Source organism: Denticeps clupeoides, chromosome 4 (genome assembly GCF_900700375.1).
Source record: "Denticeps clupeoides chromosome 4, fDenClu1.1, whole genome shotgun sequence".
NCBI lineage: Eukaryota > Metazoa > Chordata > Actinopteri > Clupeiformes > Denticipitidae > Denticeps > Denticeps clupeoides.
Window position 1 is genome coordinate 10,473,701 of NC_041710.1, and position 26,826 is coordinate 10,500,526.

Genomic DNA, 26,826 nt, shown 5'->3' on the forward strand with positions numbered 1-26,826 from the left:
AAAGTCTCATAGTAAAGACTGAAACTCTTACTGTTCCAAACCATTTTACAAAGAAGTCCACATTCATATGCAGCCCAAAGACTTGGCAACAAGACCAACAGCGCAATAAATACTATGAATATGAAGCAATAAACACTCACTTATTGCCACTCATTTACATTTACGGCATTTATCAGACGCCCTTATCCAGAGCGACTTACAATCAGTAGTTACAGGGACAGTCCCCCCCCTGGAGCAACTTAGGATTAAGTGTCTTGCTCAGGGACACAATGGCAGTAAGTGGGATTTGAACCTGGGTCTTCTGGTTCATAGGTGAGTGTGTTACCCAACAACGACGGTCACTGATGGCCTTTGTCTCTGAGTGTTTGTCTTGTCCCATGAAGTAATGACGATGAAGATTTCTTCCCTTTTGCTCATTCCACATAACATAGTAAAAGTTTTCACTGCAGCACAACAGCAGGGACGCAGTGGCGGTTTATTACTAATTAGATCCATGCAGACAGCAGCTCGTCATGTCACAAACGGTGACACAATGAAATGTGTCCTCTGCTTTTAACCCATCACCTTGGTGAGCAGTGAACAGCCATGAAAGGCGCCCGGGGAGCAGCGTGTGGGGACGGTACCTTGCCAGTTCACAGTTCTGTTTTTCCTCACATGTAATTGATGTATAAGATGTTCCAGATGTTGCTCGAATATCATCACAATCATTAACAATCGAATTACACATGCACCATGTTTATTTTTTGGAATATCTGGAAAAATGACCTGAGAAGAAAATTGTAAATATGAATCTCACTAAATTGAAAATTTGCCTTTACACTGTAAATAAATGACTTTTTTTTTTTTTTTTTAAGTCAGCCTGGTCCTTCTCTGGTTAAAAGAAGTCATAAGATATCAATATGGTGTATTTAGTACTGCTTTATACAGAGATCATGCATATTGGAAAAATGCCTCCTTGCTGAACACCATTAAACACAAGCGTAGAAAATCAATTCAATGTAGATACATTTATTGTCTCCAGGTTAGCACAATGAATATATTTTATATACATATTGCTAGCTAACGTGACAACAGCTGGGGCAGTACAGAGTGGCGAGCCACAGATACATGAGCACAGGATCACATCTCTTCAGGCGTCCTTCAGCAGCTAGCAGCCACCGCCCGGTTCTCCGGAACACACCTCTCTGGCCAACGGATCAGAATTTCATGCAAAGAGCTTTAACCACACTCTGAATTTTAGAAACTAAACACCTTCAAGGCTTTATGTGGGTAAAGCTATTGGTTTAAATTCATATTTTAAAAGTAAAAAAAAAACAACAAAATAATACAAAAACAAAACAAAAATCATTGTCATATTGCATTGTTTCTCAGTAAGTGCAACTAAACCATTAAAAGAACTGACACAATTAAATTTAGTTTTCATGCAGGTAGGAGATATGCTGATGAACCATCACAACTGGAACAAGGAGTTATGTCTGCAGGAAGAAGCAGCGGGTTCCAAATCCGCAACAGTCGACCATCTGCTGGGTAAAATGGAGGGCGAGGGTCATGTTTTTCTCATTCTTTCCATCCATTTAGACAGCCAAGGATGGTCACAAGTTGCCCGTTCACACCTGCATCATAGAGCATAGCTGGAACATTTCACAAAGGAATCAATTGCACAATTCTTCAAACAGCCCTCCGGCCAAAGGAGCTACAAAAAGAAATTTGACATTTGAAGAGAGAAGTAAAATCTAGAATTAAAATGGTAAAAACAATAAACAACAACGAGACACACTTGCAGGCTTTTGCAAACCACAGAGCTCTTCTAGTGTCCAAAATCCTTTTATATGACCCTTTTCATGTCACTAACGAGATTTCATTAAAATTAGGCACATTTTGGGGGACCACACCTTGCCTAACAAATAAAACCGCAAATTAACAAACAGTCTGAAAATCACATAACGTAACATACGTGTCAAAGACAAGAAAACACACACACAAAAACACCTCCAACTCCATCTGAAGTGTTGCTACCGTACACCGATCCAAACACCTTCATCCCCACGCCACATGCTCAGGGTTAGTACTTCTGCGGAACTGAACATCCCCGTCAAATACACACAGTTTCACAAGACATAATTGGGACATGGTGTAGAGGGACAAGAAGGCCTTTTTTTGACACCACACACATTCCATAGAACAAGAGACACAAATGAACAAATGATACCAAATGCGAGCGTTTGCATCAGTACGACTCTTCTCTCGCTCATTCTCTCTCTTTTTGGCAAGTTTTAGTGCTTTCAGTAAGGACAGAAAAAGGCCATGTGTGCCATGTGCAAAACAATCAGACCACAGAGACCCTTACCAGACCCAGCAGATTACTAATATAATCCACTGCCAGTCCCCCTAATCTCATAAAAACGAATCATTCTCATAAACAATGAAAATTTACAGCATGTTCATAAAGTCTAAAAATCTGCTGAATAATCAAAGCATTTATTTGTATATTTATTTAAAGTCAGCCTCATCTCTTTTTTTTCTCTGACTGACATCAAAACCCTGTTTGAGGCCAAACAGAGAATGTTTTTTTTAAAAAGGTTTTCTGTACTTTTTTTTTTTTTTTAACTGAATGAAAGCGCAGAATTTATTGAATGCTGCTTGAAATACATGATCAGTTCTGTTGAATTACATATATGGATTTGTATACTTTTTTTTTTCTTAAAATGAATACTGTAATAAAAGATATTTTCTGTAATAAAAGATTTTGCCTTAGATTCGTGTAATAAAGATTAGCTGATTACCACTGTCACTGTTACTCGTGCGCCACACAGCATGTGGCGGTGAACGCTTCACACTTGCGGTGTAGTTGTAAGAGAGTTAATGCCAAAGATGCCAATGTTTCACAATTATTCACAAAACTCTGAAATCAGCGCATCGACGATCTAGCACCCAGAATGGCAGCGCAGCGTAAACTGCAGTACGTGTTTAGACTAATTCGTACACGTGGCACTTTATGATGCCAATTTAAGGATGTCAGTATGGCCTCACCGGACCCCAAACCAGGGTGACATTCACCGCTTCTAAAAATTCACCTGATGACCACCTCACTCCTGTGTGCCAGATTTGCACATGCAGCGTTGGGAAAATGGACGTGGAGCAGATGTGATTTCAGTCATCTCACAAATATTTTCCATATCCTGAACACTTTCTAAACTTAAAAGGACAGATGATGGATTTTTTTTTCCTTTTTAAAAACTTTGACTTCTTCCACATCCACAAAGTGTCTGAAATGTAAAAAGGTGCAATAGCCAACGGTGCTGTGATGAGAGGCGGTGGGCGGGGGAGGGGTTGTCTTGGTAGTCTTGGGACAGGTGGAGTCATGATGAATGGCTGGGGTGTGATGGACAGCTCATCTCTTGCGTCTGCAGGTGCGCTTGTGGTCGGCGTGCCAGTGCTCCTGCTGACACTTGATGGAGCAGTAGGACGTGTTCCAGCAACAGTGGTACATGGCCTCCTCCTCACAGTTGTAACACTAGGTGCACAGAGAAGATGGGCCGAGTACATTCAACAAGAAAACAGCTGTTTCGGAAATCTTGCTCCATAGAGGAGGACACTCACCCACTGTTTTTTCTTGGTCTGAGAGATAAGCTGCTTGTGCTGGGCCACCATCTTCTTCACCTCCTCCACTAGCTCCTCCTTGCACTTTTCCTTCACCTGTTTACACTTTCTGTCCATCTCGGCCTGGGCTGCAGACACGGCCTTACTCACAGCCTGCCTCTTCTCATCTTCCATCTCAGCTCGCAGCTACGCACACACAAAATCATTTACATTTACAACACCTAGTAGACGCCCTTGTCCAGAGTGACTTACAACCAGTAGTTACAGGGACAGTCCCCCTGGAGACACTCAGGATTAAGTGTCTTGCTCAGGGACACAATGGTAGTAAGTGGGGTTCGAACCTGTGACTCTGTGGTCTTCTGGTTCATAGGTGAATGTGTTATTTACTAGGCTACTACCACAAAAACATTTCACATTCAACAACCCTTACACAGTAAGTGGAGCAGATGGGTGCCCGTTTTCACAAACCATAAGCAAACATTGCCGAACAGTGTATATGTTGCTTTATGCAGGGCCAATTTGGTAGAACATGCGACCTAATTTCTCAATGCCGTGACAAAAAAAAAAAAAAAAATTCAGAGTACATGTAGCCACAGATTAGAGTTTTTTTCAGGCTTTAAAATGAAAACCCGAGCCTGACAACTATGTCTTTATAAAACCCGGGTTTTCGGGTTCTGATCCCCCCCATCTGATGCCAACCAAGCTCAAGTGATCAGGACCTGTTAAATGCATAGAGCAGCCGCAGGACGTGGTGGCACCATTGACGTGGACTCTTACAGGATGCTTGTAGTTTTTGTTTGTGGTTTTATGCCACACAGGGTTAGTTTGAGTTCTTTTGTGTTTCCTTCTTGGCCATTATGCCTCTTTATGTTGTATTCAATAAATATCCTTTCAATGGTGCCTCGCTTCCACACTTCCTTCCCCACACAACCCAGAGACGTTACACTATGGATAATTAACCTGCATTCAGGACGTCTAATTATTTTATGTACAGGATACATGACCAAAAGTGCCAAGAAAAAGCTGGCATACAATTCATATATTTTTTTATATTTACTCATTTTGGTGACATGCATCCAGTGCTAAGTACATTGAATAATTACATTTGCTGGAATGGCACAAGGTTTGAGCCTTTGAATTAATAGGTCAGCTGACCAGGAGTTATTACACCATACACAGATACACATGTACAGTGTTTTTGTTCGGGCATGTCTGTGGGCAGCCAAAGCCCCTCTGTGACCACTCACCTTTTCCAGGGCCTCCCGGACAACACGCTCTGTTTCGCGCTTGTTGTCAGCTTTCATCATGTCCTTGACGTCACTGAAGATCTTGGTGTACTTCTCATGGCAGCTGTTGGGGCAACCACCCCCTTCCCCTCCACTCGTCTGTGTTCCTCTATGCAGTATCCGTGGTGATGGGGTCGCAACCTTCCTGGTCTGAGTGGCCACTGACAGTTTCTCAGGTAGCTGGGGCAGAACTGGCGGGATCTCCTGACTGGAGCTGACTGCTTCAACCTCAGGTTCCACATCCTGCAAAATGAGAGGAGGGTGTTAGAATGGGAGCGGAAGTTTCCAGAACAGACCATAAAACATCGATTAAAAACACTTGTACATAAATAAACGCAACTCTTAAAGGAAGTATGCATGCAAGTGTACTCACACTCTCCTCTTTGAGTTCTGCTAGTTGGCTACGGCGGATCTTCTTGGCTCTTGGCTCCTGAGCCACTCTCAGCTAAAGGAAGAATGGACACTCAGGGTGAGGAGTGTGTTTGTGTGTGTGCGCACACACATTCTTCTAAAATCCTGCTGTAACCTCTTCCAAGCTAAGGGGGCAGCAGAGGGCACACAATTTTAACACCCAAAAACATGTACACATAGCATATTGTCTTAACGTGGAGAATCACCGCTATAGGCACACAAAAATCAAAACTACTAAACAAACACAATTCCAATGGCATACACATAAACATCACCAAAACCCAGAATAAATTCAGAATTAATCAGCATCCTGATAAATCCGCAGACCTGCCGAGCACCCCCCAAAAAAGGGAAGAAACATTACCGTACCGTAGCCATTATGTGTATAGTGTTCTGAGCGGTGTGTTTAGTGAATGGTGTTCATGAAGTTGTTTCCATGAATGCCCCCTCAACTCTATAGACTCTAGTGCAGGACTGTTAAATCTTCATCTGATAAAGAGGATCTTGTGTGCAAAGGAAATTGAGGTAGACAATAGTGCTGCCATAGTGTGAAAATACATTGCCATTTGTGAAGTAAAGTTGTCACGTGTGACACACCACAGCACAACACCCAGTGCACAGTTAAATATGTCCTCGGCTTTTAACTCATCCCCTGAGGGAGCTATTTTACAACACACACGGCATGGAGCAGTGGTGGCCTAGCGGTTAAGGAAGCGGCACTGTAATCAGAAGGTTGTCGGTTCGAGTCCTGATCTGCGAAGGTGCCACTGAGGTGCCACTGAGCAAAGCACCGTCCCCACACACTGCTCCCTGGGTGCCTGTCATGGTTGCCTACTGCTCACTAAGGGTGATGGTTAAACGCAGAGGACACATTTCATTAAGTCACAGTGTTCTGTGCTGCATTGTATCACAATGACACAATCACTTCACTTTCATCAGTAAAGCCACCAGCATTGTGAAGGACTCTGCACTCTTCACCCTCTTACCATCCAGAAAAAACGTACCGAAGCATTCGGGCCCTTACTGCCAGACAGTGCAATAGCTTCTTTCCACAGGCCATCAGACACCTGAACATTCAGGGACTTTCACTCTGAACGGACAAACTCATACTCTACCTCTTATTTACAGAACATATCTCTATTACATTTCTATTACAGCAGAATTGGTTGTCTGTATTGTTATTGTTATTCTTGCACTACTCGTCTTGCACTGCCTGTGTCCCATGTATTTGCACTTTATGTAGCCAGTTTGTCTGTCACACACGTGCACTTTATGTTGGTATGTAACTTTGTTTTAAATGTTACATGCAGAACCAAATTCCGGAGAAATGTTATTTCATTTCACTATGTTCTGTCTAACATGTACTGTAACATATACAGTACATATATATGGAATTTATGTGGAATTTCTAATTTTCTTCAGTGTTCCATCTTCATCTTAATTTTCTCTTACCCTGTTGACATTCTTGCTAATTCCTAAATTCAGGAGCATTATGATTTAAAATAAATAAATCATGCAGTTGTGGAAATATTCTCCGTTGAAGGGTCCCAGAGCTGAACAGGATATACATGTACATGTATAACTGATGTAATACTGAATAGTATTACTGTAATTGCTTTTGGGTGGTGGGAGGAATCCATAGACCCTGGAGAAAAGCTGCACTGAAACGTAGTGAGCACCCACCATCTGACCCTTAATTACTAACCTGTGACGTGTGTGTGTGTGTGTGATACCTGCTCATTGCTGGTAGATGAGATGCTTGACTCAGCCTCCTCCTGCCTCTCCTCTGTTCTGTCGCTCCTCTCACTCGTCCGCTGCTCCACCTCGTGCCTGCTGCTCCGCCAGGTGCGCCCCTCATTCAGGAAGTGCTGGTAGAGCTCCAGCTCCTCACACGCCCTCCTCCACCCAGCAGTGCGCTTCACCTGCAGCTGGGACACATCCGCTCCGATCGGCTGGATATTCTCAGCAGAGATCCATGCTCTGCAGAAGGAAAGGAGCAAATTGGGAAAAGAAAGATGAAATGGGTGAGGGGAAAAAAAAAAAAAATCAGTTAGAGGGACAGAGAAGAATGAAGGACAACCCCTAAATCTCATTCAGGAAAAACACATTTCATTACCACAGACCCCCCTCGTTCCTTCATATCTCTCGTTTATTTCTCACCTCTGGTGCTGATGGCCAAAAAAACGCACATCCACTTGGTTCTCCTCTCTCTGCAGGACCTTAGCTGGCCAGTAGCCAAAGCCCTTCATCTTGGCCCAAACCAACTCATGGGCGGGAGACTGAAAGACACACACACACACACACACACACACCTTAGTCTTCACTGCTTACACTGAACACCCATATGCAGATGTACAGTCAAACATTAATTTCCGAGCTGGTTAAAACTCTCACACAGGGATAACTGAACCAGTTGTCAGGTCGAGCATTTGACAGGTAGAAGCACGTCTTGCAAAGAATCAGTTCGTTGAGCTGAGAGGGTGAAAAGAGGGATGAAGGGGGAGCAGGGGAAAAATAATAGTTACATCGGTTACTGTCATTTTACTGAGAAACAGTCAAGCCATTAGACCTGGTGACATTTCTCATGTCTTACCTCATGGCAGGCGTCAGTGTAGAGTATTCTGGCAAGTTCCGCCTGGTCACTGTTTACTGGAGCACACACATACATTTTCAATGCTATTCCAGCCTTTTCCAAACCGGAACTGCTGCTGCTGCTGCTGTCCTGCCCCTCACAACTACTTTCTGCACTTTCTGCAGTCCGGTTCATGCTCTATTCACTCTAGTTCAGAAGCTGGACTCACCTCCATGGAGTATCGCCGTGTTATGAACAATGAGCTGAACATCAGCCTTAAACTCCTCAAAATTCTTATACTTTCCCTCTGACAGATTCTGACAAGAGACAGAGACAGATAGAAGGAGGCTTATCAAACCAATATCATGAATGTAGCAATTTAAACCACTACTTCCCTTGCATAATTAATAGATATGCAATCAATTCCATCAAAGATGGTATCATTTATCAGTATATACTACCAGTCAATGGTTTAGGTGTACCTACTCAGTGGTGGTTATGAAGGCCATTTTGAAGAATCCAATTGCCTCCATTTGATTAATATGTTTTTTTTTCCTTCATGTGATGCTGATTAAGAAGAGTGAATGATAAATGAATAAACCTTCATGACTGTTGGAAACCATTCCCACTGTCTAACTTGGTGGAGAAAAGCCAAGAGTGTGAAATGCTGCAATCACAGCAAGACTCCTTTAGACATTGGAGACTCAAATCTTCAACTTTGACTGGTTGAAACTTTTTGCTTATTACATAAAATCATGTGTTATGTCATATTCCTATTGACTGGTAACATTTTCAATGTCATGCTATAATTATAATTAAAACAATTTCATCAGCACGATTAAAAAGACTTGCATGCACACACACACCGCTTCAGGGAAACACAAGGCCCCAGATAAATAAACACTCACGTCCTCTATGTTGGACACCTCCAGCGTGGTGTGTATAAGGCGCCTGTACATTGGATGCTTGGTGTCTTTGCCTTTCTTGCTCAGGTCTGCAGCCTGAACTCAAAAACACAAAATGTTCATTTGAATTTAACACACACACACACTCACTCGGTCATCACAGGGCCAAATGTGTTGCTCAGGGACACAGCAGTAAAAGCAGGATTTGTAAGAGTGGTTTGAATCAAAGCTGCTCTCATAATCTTCTGTGCAAGGGAAACAAAACTCTTCATTATGAAAACAGAACTGTATTTTACTGGTGCCACCTATTGGATGATCTCTGAAAATGCAGCTAGGTGGGTCAACGAGCCACATTGCAAATACCTATATTGGTACAGTCTTCCTCCTTTTCCTCCTTAATTCTTTTAAAACTAGACCTGCAACTATTATTAGGCTGCTGACCTCCCACCCACGTGCTGGACTAAGTAAGAAAAGCTTACAAATATATATATTAATGCAGACAAAAATCTAAAATATTTATAGGCTTCTCCCTTTTCCCTTGCAGCCAAGTTAGAAAAACTGATAAATCCATAACGTGTTGTCCACGTCATCATTATGCTGGCTCGAGTAATGGCTAAATATTACACACCCCTTACTTACCCTCTCTTTCATGCGCTGCAGGATGAAGCGCAGGTATTTGCTCATTTCTGGTTTGCTTAGGTTCTTCTTTTTACTTCCCTAAAAGAAAGAGATAGACAGAGACATTTTTAATGGAGACAGGAGATTAGGGCTGCACGATTTCGGCATTCAAAAGGATTTCGCGATTATTGAAAGACACACACATTGTAACATGCAATTGCATTATGATAAATGGTCCTTTCTTACCGATCAATAAAGACTCATAAAATTACTAATTACTAAATGTTTAAAATTACTACATATGCAATAATAAATGCTCACCACCTGCTACGGAAGCAGGCTAAAAAAAATGGTTGAAAATGAAAGATAATATAATGTCACTTCAGTCCATGTTCTCGTAATCGTACACGAATTCTGAAAAACCCTCACAACAATCCAGGTACAAAAACCGAACAAACACGCTCTCACCCTGCAAATGGAACAGTGCCAGTGTGTGTTATCTCGGGGCTTATGCTCATCAGGAAGGCAGCGAGGATGGTAAACTCTGGAGCAGGACTCGCAGGGCAGCACGTCACCGGGCAGGGAACACTCGAAGCAGTACCAGTCATGGGTCTCACGCTGCCAGTCCTACAAGAATATATCAACACACACACACACACACACAAGGGCTTGATACCAAAAACAAACCAGCAATTCAGGAACCCCAGGTTGGGAACCACTGCTGTAGACAATATGTGTGTTTGTGTTTCTCTCTGCGTTGGCCTTACTAGCTCATCCCCAGGCAGCCAGTAGCCCTCCTGTTCGATGCCGGCTTTGGACCCTTTACACCCAACCGTCAGTGTCTCCACCACCAGTCCGTCCTTCACAGCTAAGGACAACTGGCGAGCAGTCTCCTTAGGTGGCACGCCAAATACACGGCTGAGGTACCTACACACACAGAACACACCTGTATAATTACACACGCACACACACACACACACACACACACACACACACACACACAGGCGATGAGAGTTTCCAGGTACGGAGAGGGATGGATGGTGGAATGAATATCACCCACTTTGCGATGCGGTCCAGGTTGGCGATCTGCTTCTGGTTGCGGATCACTTCGATGGCTGTCCACATGAACTGCACCACCTTCGCATCCGCCTGGCGCTTCCGCACCAAACGAGAGGTCATGTCCTTACTCATCTCCCCTGCAGCCACAGGCACAGAGATTAATGCTGCGGACCTACTTCCCCCGACGGCTGCAAATTATCATTATTTTGACAATTATTTATATCTACATATATTTCAACATCCTGAACTTTATCATTTCAAGAACATTAATACCCTTTAATTGGTGGTAAATGTCTGCGGATGTCTGACACTGACACTGTTGTTCATGATTTATTGTCACCACATCACAGTATGCCTTTGCATGGTATTGTATGTACTTCAGTAACCCCCTTTCCTGTGTACTTAGTTTTAAGTAAACAACTAATGTATTTTTAAGGGAAGAATATTTAATAAATGGAATTTAATTTCCCTTTTCACCACTGTAAGACATCAGCCTGTACAAGTGCTCTGAATCCAGCTTTTCCAATTAATAATAATAATATTAATAAATCACCTTGCCTATCTAGTCAGCAAAAACATATTAAGGTTACTCTGCAATGAGCTTTTTTAACAGTCATAGAATTTATCAGAACCCCTTATCCAGAGCAAGTTATTGTCTTTTAATGTCATTTGTACATCTATAACTTGTCCCACATGGAAAGATTTTGCCTACTGTAACATTAACACCCAAATAGTTACGCATTCAGTTCGCACCTGCCAGTGTAAGTTTACAGGTTTTCATTTTACGACTGTATCTTGTACAGTTCGAATCCCCTGCGGCAACAGATTCAAATTTAGAATCGTTTTAATCATTAAAACTTAGGTCCTGGCATGAGAGTTTTCTGCATAATTTATTACTCTCATCATGCATTAAGATCATGGTTTTTTTATTATCATTGTACAAAAATACAAAAGTAATAAACAACACAATACACAGCCACTTACAAGCGTCTTACATAATGATGGGTTTATTGTTTTAACGGTATTACTACTTCTATTGATACCACTTATCGATTCGGTACTTCAATGGTACTCTTATCGGTACTTTTTGTTGTGTTTTTTAATAAAACCAGAAACAGAAATAACACTATTATGTAATGTAAAATTATCTATAGCTTAGACAACACCAACGTTTAAGCAAATATCTATAACAAAGAAAAGCAATGATTGTAAAACAAACAATTTTCTTGCAAACGAATTTACAATGATTTAAACATAGTTGGAACATGCAGGAAGTTTGCAAATAATGGCAGTGGAGGCGAATAACGAATATTATCGCAAATTACAAGAGGCTGGTCTGGTAAAATATGCTAGGTATTGTTTATTCAACAATTGTTTTTTATTTCTCCAGTACCGACAGCAGAACCGTTAACGTCGGAGCTTATCGATACCATGGTCTTTTATAATAAGGCACCGGGACTGATTAAGATCATTAAGATTAAGATGATTAAGATATTTAAACCTGGTATCTTAATCAGTGTACATAAAGTTCAGTGTACATAAAGTTTTACTATTTACTTTTTATGATCTTATAAGTTTTAGTTTGAAAAAAAAAAAATTTATATTTTGAAAATCCTTTATGATTGCACTATTGGGGGGGGGGGGGGGGGGGGGGGGTCCTGCATGAAAGGGTATTTCAATACACTGTATACTGTGTATACTGCTCTACTGATGATAAATCTCTCTTGAATCTTGACTGATTCATAATCACTGAAATCGTAAATGAATAATCGTAAGTTGTAATCAGAATATGGGAACCACAAAGACCTAGGTTACATTTTTATATCTAAAACAAATATTGCAGTTGTGAAAAGGCAAAATTATGGATTTAATTACCACCATTAAATTACAATTAATTACATTACGTCTGACATAAAAGTATATCCACAAGAGTGTCTGGCCAACTCCTCCAAATACTACCAGTGGGACACACACTGCTTTTTCCTGTGAGACTCTGTCTCTATGAAGTTCTGTAAGTGTATTAGTAATGTGTAAAAACCAGTTGTGGGTCATGAACAAATCCAGCTCACCTGGCCAGGCAGGTCACACCACTGGTTCGTGCTTCAGCATCTCGCAGAACCAAGTTAAAACACGTCGGAACCTTCCTGCATGCGGATGTTAGCAGACGCTTCTAAATTATAGTTGTTTTGGGGGGGATTTGGCAAAAAAAAAAATTACTGCATAAAAATAATAACGTGATTAAGCAAGAGGAAGTAACATCTCGTCTCTGTTACAGGGACACGATGCTAGCAAGTGGGGTTTGAACCTGTGGAACCTGTGCGTCTGTATGCAAGTGGGACATAAGGACAAAGATCCGTCACACGCGTTGCCTACGTCATATTCGCGTTGCCGTGGAAACGGAAGCCAGACACCCACCCGTTGAGTGCGGATTTTCCTACCGGGAATACCGACTAATTCCCAGGTAACCTGTGTGACGGGACTCCTGGCACATTTTTTTTTTTATTAAACAATCAACAGATCGCTGGTAGCAATAAAAAGTAAACGCACCTCCGCTGGGTCCAAAACGAAGCCCTGGCAGGACGGTACAAGTTTCATTTAGAGAAAAAGCAGCACACAAAAGCACAGCCGCGTTCGGTCTATAACCCGCACCAAACTGCAAAAGTTTATTTGCAACTCCAGCAAGCTAACTCTTCCGTAACTTTTTTTTTTTTAACACACGGTGTAAAAAAAATAAAATAAAAAATCGCGTCTCGGTTAAGGCAGCCTGGCGTCGGCTCCCCCGGCTGGTTAGCGCCCGACTTCGGATTAAATATTCAGGACACTTCGCGGATTTTCCCAGCACTTCCAGGCCACGCGCCGCCATCCCTGGAAATGCTACAGCGCGCCGCTAGCTTCCGCCCTTCCACGGCGCCTCGGCGGGCGCCGCGTCGACGGAGCGAGCAGACGTGACGATTTCACGGAGGGTCGTGCCTTTCCCCGGCTCCCCCCGGCGGCACCGGGCCCTCCTCGCCGCGGTGCGAGCGGCTGAGGGCGGCTAGTCAGCCGAGGGGCAGCCGCCAAAACCCGGGCGCTTCCTGATGCCGGACCATGTGTCGCCGCAGACTGGCCATTTTAATAAAGTCCCTTTTTCAAGGCCCCGCGTCTCACGGACGTTATCGTCGCCGTTCTGGGTTTTTAAAAGGGGGGAAAGTTCCACTGACAGCACTTACCTCCGCCGCGGTCGGGTCGGCTGGCCGCGCTTATGCAGCCGGCGACGCCTCACACGCGTGTCCCCGGCCGCCCGGCGCCTTGTGAAGGATGGTTTTTTATTTTTTTTTATTTTTTGGTGTGTGTGGCCCGGGTTTGGGAGCGGCGGACCCCGGCGGCGCCACCAGCCAGCCAGCCAGGCAGCCAGCCGAGCACACGGACTGGAGGGAGGGAGGAAGAGGAAGAGGAGGAGGAGGGAGGCCTGTCGCGCCGCATTCTTCACTCCGCTCTTACGGTCGGAGGTTTTAGGGCAAAAAAAAAAAATGAAAGTCGATTATGAGCCAAATGAGCATGAAATGACTGGCAACAGACGAGCATTCAAGGTGAACGTATATAAAGTGGACGTCTCGTTGGAAAATTTGCACGGACAAGCAAAGTTTCTAAACCAATGTCGTTAATAATCAATAATAGTCATTTAATTATTAGACCAGATACAAGCTTTAGCTGAAAGTTCGTTTTGAGGGCACAGTTACTTACTGGTACCGTGGCAGGCGGCGTGGGGCACTGGCATCTCCGTTAGGAAAAAAAGATTAAACCAAAATTGGTTTAAAATTGACAACAACATTCAAGTTCACATACAGTATGTCTCAATGGGCTTTGACAGGCAATACAGTCGACACCCCTCACACGTGACCCTTCTGCACACAATTATATATATCACACATACTAAAGATGTTATCATCACCAGCTCTGATGACAGCATTCTGATATACAGCACATCCGGAAAGTATTCACAGACCACCACTTTTTCCACATTTTGTTAAATTAAAGCCTTTTTCCAAAACAGTTAAAATTGATCTTTTACCTTTGAATTCTGTAGTTGATTGTACATTAAAAGCATGCACCTTTCTTTATAAGGTCCCACAGTTCATGTCAGAGCACAAACCGTGCATGAAGTCAGGGATGTGACCAAAAACCTGATGGTCACTCTGTCAGAGCTCCAGAGGTCCTCGGTGGACAGAGGAGAACCTTCTAGAAGGACAACCATCTCTGCAGCAATCCACCAATCAGGCCTGTATGGTAGAGTGGCCAAATGGAAATCACCAGGTCAATACCATCCTTACAGTGAAGCATGGTGGTGGCAGCATCATGCTGTGGGGATGTTTTCAGCTGCAGGAACTGGAAGACTAGTCAGGATAGAGGGAAAGAGGACTGCAACAACGTACAGAGACATCCTGGATAAAAACTCCAGAGCGCTCTTGAACTCAGACTGGGCCGACGGTTTGTCTTTCAGCAGGACAACAACCCTAAACACTGCCAAGATATCAAAGGAGTGGCTTCAGGACAACTCTGCGAATGTTCTTGAGTTGGCCAGCCAGAGCCCAGACTTGAATCCGATTGAACATCTCTGCTTCCCATCCAACCTGATGGAGCTTGATAGGTGCTGCAAAGAGGAATGGGTAAAACTGGCCAAGGACAGGCGTGCCAAGCTTGTGGCATCATATTCAAAAATATTTGAGGCTGTAATTGTCAAAGGTTAATTGACAAAGTTTTGAGCCATCTGTGCAGTTTGACTAGGTTGATGTGACCATACAAGTTAACATGGGCTTGTACCCATGACATAGGTTTGCTAGATTCCTTGTCTGGCATGCAGTGGTGCAACAGGATAAGTTGCTGCTTTGTGGGTGCTTCTGTATCCATGATACGTAAAACCAGCGCAAATGTTGAGTGTTTTCTGCCTGATAAACTTCCATTTTTCTGCAACCTGCAAACCTGTTGAAAAATATAGAAATGAGTTCTGTTGTGATTCTGTGCTGGATTACTTTTCCTCAAGGAGCCAGGTCTCATTGGGCATCTCAATTAACTAAACCTAGTAAGTACGGCTTTGCTGTCATCCCATACATAGTAAACAGTGAGGCAAAATTTCATCCTCCTGTGTCTTAGGTGCAGCATAGAACCCAGCAGAGCACTCAAATAAATCAACAGTAAGGGTAAAAAAACTGGGGGTTACAGTTATTCTATATATTTATAAATATATCCAAGTTCACAAATATTTAACTATAAGATTATTTAACTATATTTTATTTTAATATACAGTGCAAATAGAGAGTAGTGCAACAAGTAAAAAAACAGTGCAAAAGTACTGAAGAGAGTAGTGCAACAACTGAAAAACAGTGCAAATATACTGAAGTGAGTAGTGCAACAAGTGAAAAACAGTGCAAATATACTGAAGAGAGTAGTGCAACAAGTAAAAAACAGTTAAATATGCTGAAGAGAATAGATAAACAAGTAAAACTAGTGCAAATGTACTGAAGAGAGTAGTGCAACAAGTAAAAAACCGTTAAATATGCTGAAGAGAATAGATAAACAAGTAAAACTAGTGCAAATGTACTGAAGAGAGTAGTGCAACAAGTAAAAACAGTGTAAATGTACTGAAGAGAGTAGTGCAACAAGTAAAAACAGTGCAAATGTACTGAAAAGAGTAGTGCAACGAGTATAAACAGTGCAAATGTACTGAAGAGAGTAGATAAACAAGTATAAACAGTGCAAATGTACTGAAGAGAGTAGTGCAACGAGTATAAACAGTGCAAATGTACTGAAGAGAGTAGATAAACGAGTATAAACAGTGCAAATGTACTGAAGAGAGTAGATAAACAAGTATAAACAGTGCAAATGTACTGAAGAGAGTAGTGCAATGAGTATAAACAGTGCAAATGTACTGAAGAGAGTAGATAAAGTATAAACAGTGCAAATGTACTGAAGAGAGTAGATAAACAAGTATAAACAGTGCAAATGTACTGAGGGGAGTAGTGCAACGAGTAAAAACAGTGCAAATGTACTGAAGAGAGTAGATAAACAAGCATAAACAGTGCAAATGTACTGAAGAGAGTAGTGCAACGAGTATAAACAGTGCAAATGTACTGAAGAGAGTAGATAAACAAGTATAAACAGTGCAAATGTACTGAGGGGAGTAGTGCAACGAGTAAAAACAGTGCAAATGTACTGAAGAGAGTAGATAAACAAGCATAAACAGTGCAAATGTACTGAAGAGAGTAGTGCAACGAGTATAAACAGTGCAAATGTACTGAAGAGAGTAGATAAACAAGTATAAACAGTGCAAATGTACTGAGGGGAGTAGTGCAACGAGTAAAAACAGTGCAAATGTACTGAAGAGAGTAGATAAACAAGCATAAACAGTGCAAATGTACTGAAGAGAGTAGTGCAACGAGTATAAACAGTGCAAATGTACTGAAGAGAGTAGATAAACGAGTATAAACAGTGCAAATGTACTGAAGAGAGTAGATAAACAAGTATAAACAGTGCAAATGTACTGAAGAGAGTAGATAAACGAGTAAAAACAGTGCAAATGTACTGAAGAGAGTAGATAAACAAGCATAAACAGTGCAAATGTACTGAAGAGAGTAGTGCAACGAGTATAAACAGTGCAAATGTACTGAAGAGAGTAGTGAAACAAGTAAAAACAGTGCAAACAGAGGGCCAAATGTTCACAGCATAGATATTTCCATGTTCACCACACCTCATTCAGCTTAAGAACTGGGTGATAATGTGTACAGAGGATAAATCAGGTGTGCTAGATGAATGTAAACACAAAAATGTGCAGAACAAGTGCCCTCCAGGACCAAGGTTATCATCCAAAATAGAACTTTTAATAAGACTGCCAGCAGAAAATATTAGGTTAGCCATTGCTAATGAACTGAACATGAATGTACAAGCCAGGAAAACGGTTCAACGGTTTTCTTATTTTTGATGTGATTTTGATGGGAAATGCATGCAGCATTTTTTTTTTTTTTCTGAATGGCAGATAACTTTTCTGATTATTTCCAGGGCAAGGATGCTGCCAGTGTGCAATACTTGTTCAGGGGGCACAGGGGTTCCAGCCAAGCTGGCTCGTGTGCACCTTTGTGTGTAAAGTTCCAGCCATATCATCTGGTGGTCCAGGGGTCTGTGAACTTGACCTTGGAGCTTACCCAGCCACAGCCAAAGGTCTACTTAGGAAATGTTCATCAAAGTCGGTCAATCTGGCAAGCTGACACCTCCCCTTGGTTCACTGGGTGATAGGTGACTGTCAGTGTCAAAGGTCACCCATTGGAATGAATGGGCAGAGCAGACCTCCATTTTCAGCTTTTCTCCTGGTCACAGAAGGGTCCAGGTATCACATGATTCCATCCATGTGACCTGGAGCAACATGGAGATGAGGTAACGTGACTCCTATAAATTGGCATCCTAATTGGCATCCTAAATCATTGATTGGCATCCATCAAACGACAACATCCGTGTGGTGTTTCTGCTCACGCCGGCTCTCGTTCGTATATTAACTGGAGGAAACTTACCTGCCTCTTTGCGTCCAATCGCACTGGGGTTTCATGCTCTCACATTCTGGTCCTGCGCCGGGACCGTGACACCAGGAATGTGTTGGAGGTCCCAAATTTCTCACACAGGTTTCCCTGATGGGGATATGGTTCACCTAAAATTTCAGACCTGTAGCTATAAACATTTCGATTTTATTTATATTTGAACCATTAAAATAGGCCCACAAGCCCTTTTTGCATTAGCCCAAAAAGGTGCTCCTTCTCCCGCTTGCATTTTGCCAACAGAACAGTCTGGAAGTCTGGAACGGTCTGCAAATGGGAGTCAGGCTGTCTGATGGGAGTCTGGCAAAGTCACTGAATGTGAACTGAATGGTCTGGAAGTCTGAAATTTTTCACAGATGTGCTCTCTAATGTGGATTTTAGCATTTATCCTTTTGGAGTTATTGATTTTCAAAGAGTTCCAGAATCGCGGGGTTTAGGCTCAGGGGAGCGTGATCTGAAAAGTTAAAACCTTCCATGAATTCGTAGAGGAATGTGGGTCACTTTTTTCGGGTAGCATTTCATTAAGGAGTCGGCGATGGGAGTGAGGGTGTGTGATTGGTCAAGCCAGGGTCCCCCTGGAGATCCAGACCATATGAAACAATCTCAGATGCAAAAGTCTTATTATGTCAAAAACCAATTTGCACAATTTATGGTTCATCTTTCCTAGGCACAAAGTATTTCAGAACCTCCCATCTAACCATAAACTCCAGGGTGTCCAGGTTGACCAATTTACTCAGATTAGGGTTCACCTTGCCCGGTCAAAAAATCAAGCTGGAATCCCTAGCCCCGCCCACCATACATTGGGGGTGTGCCTTATGCAAATCCACACACAAATCCACATGCTTCACACAATTATTTGCTGTTGTACTTTGCTGTAAATGACATTTTTATCCTGATTGTGAAATGTTCATGACACCAAAGCAATTCATATGAAGAGAAGTGACCACTAGGGAGCGCCATGGTATCAATAGGTGGGGCTGCTGGTCCTCCATGGCCTGAGATGACTATACTAATGCTCACCCTGTCCAGAATAATTTAGTATATTCCTGTCTTGGCTAACCTCCTGTTAAACATATTTAATGTATTTTTAAGGATTAAGGAGTCTTATCTTTCATCCCTGAAAATGTGCTTTTTTTGTCTGACATATTTTGCACAGAAAGCCCATCTGATCATAATGCCAAATTCTACAGGAACCATCAGAGGTGTATTATTCTATTTGTGTATCAGCAATTGTGCAGGAAAGTAGGAAACATTCTCTCCCTGCCCTGCTGGCAACGCTTCCACCAGTCTGTGACAGCGGACTTGCTCGGTTTCTACGGTGGCCCAGCGGTGCCAAATACCAGTGCAATGGAATCCTTGTGTTTATGCTCCTCAGTCATAACACCACGTCAAAGCCAGCTCTGGATCTTTGCGATGGTTTAGCTTTCCTTCGACACTCTGTTTGTCATTGCCATGTCTGCGCCATGACCTGGGTTGTGTTGGAGTTTTCTTTTGAAGTACAGAATATTAAAGTGTAACACTTTTCTGAAACTGATCCTGCTATATTATGCTGAAGTAAAATAAACTTAAGAGTGAAGTGTTGTGGTCACACAGGAAAAGAAAATACACCAGAATTTTCATTCATAATAAATATATCTGTTTTTGCATTTGATAATAAAGCTGTACTGTATACTGTGATATAAAGGAAATTAATAACAAAGTAATAAATAACACTGTCTTTATCTGTGAGATGAATCCTGCAAAGGTTAATGAAAGTTTGAAAGGGTTGTATCTGTTGCCATTGTCGGTTTTCAGAACAGCAACCACATTTGATCCCAAAATAGAACAGTAATAAAATGTGATGTACACCTCTTATTGTCAACTCAACTCCATCCCGTTACATTTTAAATCAGTATAATCTAGAGAATCTCATTCATGGTTTCCTCTCACCAATGGGCAGAGCCTTCAGCACTAACCATTTCACCAGACGATCTCTACAACGGCTGTTAATAAAGTCCTGTACAACACAACCCTGACCCCTTTACCCACCAGGGTGTCTATGGGAAAATGCTCCATGCTGGTTTAAGGAGCTTCTCAGGCTGTTAACCTGGGGGAATCAAGCATTCAGTTCAGCAGCACCCCTTCCCAGTCACTTAAACTTTCTCACTTTATTTATTTAAAACAGAGAAGAGTTTGTGCACTATTTTGCAGATGACGATTATAGCAACATTCATTTTTCAGTAGGGAACAGATGGATATTAATATCATGCAAACTTGTGACTCACACTTAATGTATTTGATGTTTGATGTTTGCCTATTTCAGATCAATCGTCTCTCTCTGGGCAAACGAGCCATAAGGCATGCAAGCTTGTGAGTTTGTGTGTTTCAAAGTGAGGCGGAATTTTAAAAATGCGTGGGAGACATCTTCGGGGAGCAAACATAAGAATTACGATTCTTTGTTTGAAATCCACTGCATTGAGATGCATTGTTGGGATGAAACAGTTACATTCACTTAGTTTTGTTGTTATAATTTTATATTTTTGACTGCGATTTATAGAGACAATGACTGATGCATGATTGACTGCTAGATCTTTTTTTTTCAGCTACTGCTGGACTGGACGAGTCTATATCTGGTCAGAAACAGGGAAGAAGTGAGAATTCACTAAGAACAACCTGCATCTCCAATACCTGCTGAAGGTGCTACTGCCTATGTTACTCCTGGGCTTAATCAGCTCATCCATTGGTCTTAGCTATGCTCCTTTATGTCTAAAGACAGCTGGTATAAAACCACAGTTTAAGAAACCTACTCTTAATCCTGAGGTTTTATCGAATTGCAGACCCATTTCTAACCTTCCATTCATGTCCAAAATCCTAGAAAAGGTGGCTGCACAACAACTTTGTGCTTTTTTGTACACAAATGACATATTAGAAACGTGTCGGTCGGGTGTTAGACAGAACCATTGCACAGAAACTGCACTACTTAAGGTATTCAATGTCTTTTATCTTCTGACCAGGACCTTGTCTCTGTGCTAGTGTACTTAGTGCAGCCTTTGAGACCATAGACCATAAAATGGGTGTGACTTTTCATGCCGATTTGTCATTTGAATGTGACGGCTTACTTACACCTAAGAACCATTGCTAGAGTTAAGAAGCTTCTCTCCATCTCTGATGCTGAGAAATTCATTCATGCATTCATAACATTTAGACTGGATTACTGTAATTCTCTGTTATGCTGCTTCATTGAATAAACTTCAGCTTGTCCAAGATGTCTAACACGCACTAGAATGTATGATCACATTATGCCTGTATTGTCTTCTTTGCATTGGCTTCCAGTTATGTTCCGAATTCACTTCCATAATCTGCTTATTACCTATATAGCTTTGCATGTGTCATGTTCCCCTCTAGCTCCGGTGAAAAATGGAGGACGCAGGTTGAAGAAATAACAATGTGTATTTTATTTGAACTCAAAAAACAAACTGAAAGAACTGAAATGTCCTTGCGTGAAGTGCCATGCCTCTCCTCTAGAAGCCGGGTTGTGGGATTTTCCGCAAGGCCCTCGGCGAGAGCCAAAGATCGCCCTTGTCTTGCCCAGGCTTCGAACCGGCGTGGCTGAGCTGTATTGAGCCTAGAGGGGAGAGTTGAGTTCCAGTCCTTCTGTGGGGTTCACTGTCAATTGCTGTTAAGGACAGCATGCGGTGCAGCAACGAACTCTGTTTGTGTGAGGGAGACCGAACGCAGGACTAAAGGGACCGGCTGGTTATAAAGAGGAGTGGACAGACCCATTACCGCTAGACTAACCAATCACCGATCAGAAGTCATTACCCTGTGATGAAGAAGGTGGGAATAATCTGGGTGCTAGTGAGCCCCAGAAGAACACACACTAATACATGGGAGAGGTAGACCGCTGGGGGCGTGGCAGAGGTGGCACGAATGTTACAGCATGGTCTTGCTTCAGTATTTATCTTAGTAACCTACTAGTCCCTCATAACCCACCATGCACCCTACGTTCTCTGGGAGAAGGATTATTGACCGTAGCGGGTAAAGAAACGGATCCGTTATCCGCTAAAGTGGCACTGAGCAAAGTACCATCCCTGGGTGCCTTTCATGGCTGTCCACTGCTCCCAAAGGGTGATGGGTTACAAGAAAAGGAAAAACATTTCGTTGTGTGCACTGTGCGCTGTGCTTGCTGCTGGAAATTGAGCCCCAAATCTTTGGAACAATCTTCCGAGGAATGTCTGGGATTCAGACACAGTATCAGTATTTAAATCCAGGCTAAAAACTTTATACAGTCTAGCCTTTAACAACACTCCCTTGACCATTTGTAACGCTGCATTAGTTAGTGCCGCCAGAACGTCTAGTTCTCTGTTCAGTTACTCTGGTATGTTGCTAACTCATTTTACATTTACAGCATTTATCAGACGCCCTTATCCAGAGCAACTTACAATCAGTAGTTACAGGGACAGTCCCCCCCTGGAGACACTTAAGTTAAGTGAAGTGATTGTCACATGTGATACACAGCAGCACAGCACACGGTGCACACAGTGAAATTTGTCCTCTGCATTTAACCCATCACCCTGAGTGAGCAGTGGGCAGCCATGACCGGCGCCCGGGGAGCAGTGTGTGGGGACGGTGCTTTGCTCAGTGGCACCTCAGTGGTACCTTGGCGGATCGGGATTCGAACCGGCAACCTTCTGATTACAGGGCTGCTTCCTTAACCGCTAGGCCACCACTGCCCTAAATTAGGGTTAAGTGTCTTGCTCAGGGACACAATGGTAGTAAGTGGGATTTGAACCTGGGTCTTCTGGTTCATATGCGAGTGTGTTACCCACTAGGCTACTATAACCCCTAACTTTTCTCTATCCTTCACCATCCACTCCACTGTGGACGGTAAATCACCAACTGGGACTCTAACACACTACCTAGATCAGGGGTGGGCAAACTTTCTCGCTCAGGGGTCACAGTGACTTTTTGGTCACGGACAGATCTACACTGCAATCAACTGCCCTCAGGTAATCATCCTTTTGTACTTCATGATCACACTGGAATAAAATGGTTGAGATATGTGCATTTGTTTATTTGAAGTGTGGGTGTTTAATGATTTGATCTTTGATCTGTGGTACAAAGGAATGAAAACATGAAATATAGCTTCTTTCCATCACATAATAAGTGTGTGCCACCTAGTCAAAAGGTTGCCAAAGGTTTTAAGTGCTAAAATGATAAGCCGGTCGTTTTTCAGGATATTCACTAATTGCTGTATTGTTAAGGAGAATAAAGCAAGTGCATCCCTTTGTTCAGATAACCACGTAAAAACAGGAGAATTGTAGCAGCGTAGGAGATCTGTCCTTGACTGGTGGGGCCTGACATTCTGCGTTACTGATTCTGAATTGTTGTGAAGCGCACAGGACTGAGATAATTTGAAAACAATAAAAACTGCGTCTTTTATGCTGCTCTGTTTCAACCTATAAAAACACGTGATGAACCTGGAGATTATTGGCCCTGACTGCTTGGCATACTGGACCACTGATTTACCATGCAAGCCAGTGTAAAAACCTGTTGGGTTCTGCGACTTATGCGCCACCTGGTGTAATGCCAGGCATTACATGGAAACTAATGCAGTTATAATTATAGGCAATTATTTGGGCAATTCGATACCAATCTCCTGCCGGCCAGATTAAAAAGGCCAATGGGCCTTTTGCTCACCCCTGGCCTAGATGCAACATCGTCATACACAAGTGGACTACAATAAACTTCATATGCCATATTTTTCTGGACGTATTTCATTGTAATCCAGTCGAGGTTCCTCTCAAGGTTTTCTTCCTGTTTGAGGGAGTTTCTTGCCACAGTTGCCTCTGGCTTGCTCACCTGGGGCTTTGAGTCCTGTTCTATTTATTAGGCACTTTTGGACAATTTATATTGCAAATTTATATTGCAAATTTATATTAAAAAAGATTGATTGATTGATTGATTGATAGAGAGAAAGCCATATGTGATGTACATATTTCACAAGGGTTGGTTTTGCATCAATTTTATGGAATTGCTTATGCAAGTTTATTCTATTTTTGCTACATAGTTTTCCAATGAGAAGCATTTGCAAACAGAAGTTGTCATGAAAATGGCAGTGGTGCTGTTTGCTACCGCCAGCAAATATTAGCTGTTACATCATGCCACCTCTGTTCTGTGGATCTGTGGCCTGTCAGTCATGACCAAAAATATAACCCAGAGACACCGCCAAAAAAAAAAAGAGCCAAGCTTTCTAACAATGACATCTCGGCGGGGGGAAAAAATGTTGAGTTTGGCCCAGATGTTGAGTGCACCCGCAGTCTGCCTTGTACTTCTACACCTCAGAATATTGCCAGGGGATACAAATGATCTTGTCAGACCTTTTCCATACAAGTGTGCCAGCTCCCAAATGACTAGCTCACACTAGCCCTGGTTAAAGGGCTTCTGCCACGTTCAGTTCACGCAAGGTACACTCCATGTGCAGAGTCGGCGCTTCCCAACCGGCCAAGTCTCTCGTACTTTCAGCTTTCGGCTCCTTTGTGTTTGTTTGGTAATTCCCGTGACTCTCATTTCCAGAATGTATTAAGTGCTTCCATGAGACATTAAGAAGCTCACCTTTAAAGGCTTCTTTATAGAACTAAATGTGGTTTCTTACATCCACGCCTCATTCATAGTTAAATCAGATTTAACTGATTTAAATCACATTATTTAGTGCCAGCAAAAATTTCATGATTATGTGGCTTTTAGTTTTATGAAATATTGCAATAAGGTAAAATATACCACAGTTAGTTTTTGCTGAGAGGCCTGATGGGAGTTATGATATCTCCTTATTTATAACACATGTTTTACTGCTACTTGTTGCATGTTGCTGAGGGACAGCTTTTCTCAGTCTTCTGGATTGCTTCACCGATCCAGAAATATTAAAAGGTAAACTCTGGTACACAGTAATATATTTCCACACTCTACCATGGGATGTCAACTTCATGGCAATGACTGTAGCATGACTATCTATCTGCATAATAACAATAATAATATAAATTTGTTGTTTCGATTGTTACTCCCCCTTGCGTATGTTGTCTGTGAAAGATGCAAATGTTTGCTTCTGTTGGTTTAATATTGCATTTACATTTATGGAATTCAGCAGACGCCCTTATCCAGAGCAACTTACAACGTGCTTTCATGTTACCACCAATGAAGTAATCAGTTCTGGTTCACTAGGACTCAAACCATGAATACAATCAATGACTATTGCAAGAGTTGGATTTTAAAGTACGTTGGAGAATCCATTCATTCAAAGATTCCCCTATGAGAGCTTCCTGATGGGCATGTTGGGAATGAGAAAAATAAAGTGCCCCCCCAGCTATTTTTATTCCCTATAATGTCATTCTGTCCTGCCCAGTCAGTGTCTCTGCTAGGGAAGAAGGTCTCCTTTTAGCCCTTTTGTTCTTCTATAATAAAATAAATGAATTTGCTTTGAGGAAGTCGGCCTAAGGAATCATGGTTGGAACTGTACCTGGTACTGGCCAGACTTTCACCAAAACAGGGCTCCCAAATAAGAAACATCACAAATCATTTATGCAGATTATCAGACAGTTTATTATCATGTAACCCCTAAGACAAAAGTGGGTGGAAAAATTGTTTTCCTGATTTGTAAAGACAATCCCATGCTCACTATTGACCATTTGTCCTTGACATGTGGATAAATCTGTAACTGTAGTGCAGAAAAGGGAAATGAATAGCGTTTACCAATATATGAGTGATACAAGATAATGAATCTGTAATTACATATTTAGGCAATATCACCTTTTTTGTATGTGTGTGTGTGTGTGTGTGTGTGTTTGTGTGTGTGAGTTTCCCTGCAGATGTATGCAAGCACTTGCTTGACTTGCTCATTTGGGAATAATGTTTATGTGTTCAGGTGATTCCCTCTTTCTGAGTCAGGTACACATTGTGTACGTGTGTGTGTGTGTGTGTGTGTTACACTCTCGGCACTTGTGTCCTTCTGACCTGAGTGTATGTATGTGTCTGCACTGTGTTCCCCGAGTCAGACAGCTCACATGCTAATGTCAGACATTCTGTTCTTCTCAGCATCCAGGTCTCAAAGTGCTGGATAATACCATGTCACCGACTGAGCAAGAGTAATGGAGGCAGAGGGACAAAAAAGGCATAAAGAAGACCAGGCGGAAAAGATGGAAAAACAGAGACGGACAAAAGAGAGAGGAGACTTAAATAAGATAATTTTATGGGGAAAAATGAGGAGGAAAGTGAGCAAGTAGCAAAAATCAGAATGCGACAGAAGGGGGGGGGGGGGGGGGGGGGGGGTGAGTCACATAACATGGCTGTAGTTTGATTCATTCTCGTGCATTTTGCTCTAAACCTGCCGATTCATAGCATGATCAAATATTTCACTGTCACACGTCAGACACTTTCTAAAGTCCCAAATAATCTCATTTTATTTTCATACCAGGATGCATACAGTATGATCCACAGTCACGTTTACCAGCCCTTGCAGCTGAAGACATTTCACAATGTTGGAGCTCGGAGGACGTTTTGCCCCAGACATCTAAAGGACCGCCCGAGCACCAGACCCTTGTACCAAATGTGGTGGAGGAGAACTGGACGTACAGTACAGCCTGACTGTGCGGCAGTAGTATTGTACGTCAGCGAGGGAATACTGGAACTGGCGCACTGTCTCATAAGTCTGGCTTTGGTATGCTTGGCATGCCTGCAGAGTCCTGATGGTTATATCAGTCCATGTTGGCTTGAGCTGGTTGAGCCAGTGTGTAGCTGGCATTCACTCGATTAGCTTTAAAATGAAAAGCTTTAAAAATGAAGAA

The 26,826-nt window shown here is 42.4% G+C and overlaps 1 protein-coding gene across 1 annotated transcript; it reads right to left on the reverse strand.

Moving 5' to 3' along the window:
- Positions 1-988: 988 nt before the first annotated feature.
- On the reverse strand, positions 989-13,894 carry LOC114789054 (zinc finger MYND domain-containing protein 11-like). Its single transcript, XM_028978116.1, has 15 exons — positions 13,661-13,894; positions 10,453-10,588; positions 10,160-10,319; positions 9,861-10,019; positions 9,414-9,491; positions 8,778-8,870; positions 8,099-8,186; positions 7,891-7,946; positions 7,692-7,769; positions 7,458-7,576; positions 7,031-7,277; positions 5,260-5,331; positions 4,848-5,129; positions 3,601-3,786; positions 989-3,514 (listed from the first exon to the last, which is right to left on the reverse strand). Exons 2-15 carry the CDS (start codon positions 10,581-10,583, stop codon positions 3,392-3,394), a joined length of 1,872 nt encoding a protein of 623 aa, XP_028833949.1. The 5' UTR covers positions 10,584-10,588; positions 13,661-13,894; the 3' UTR covers positions 989-3,391.
- Between the last annotated feature and the right edge of the window lie 12,932 nt (positions 13,895-26,826).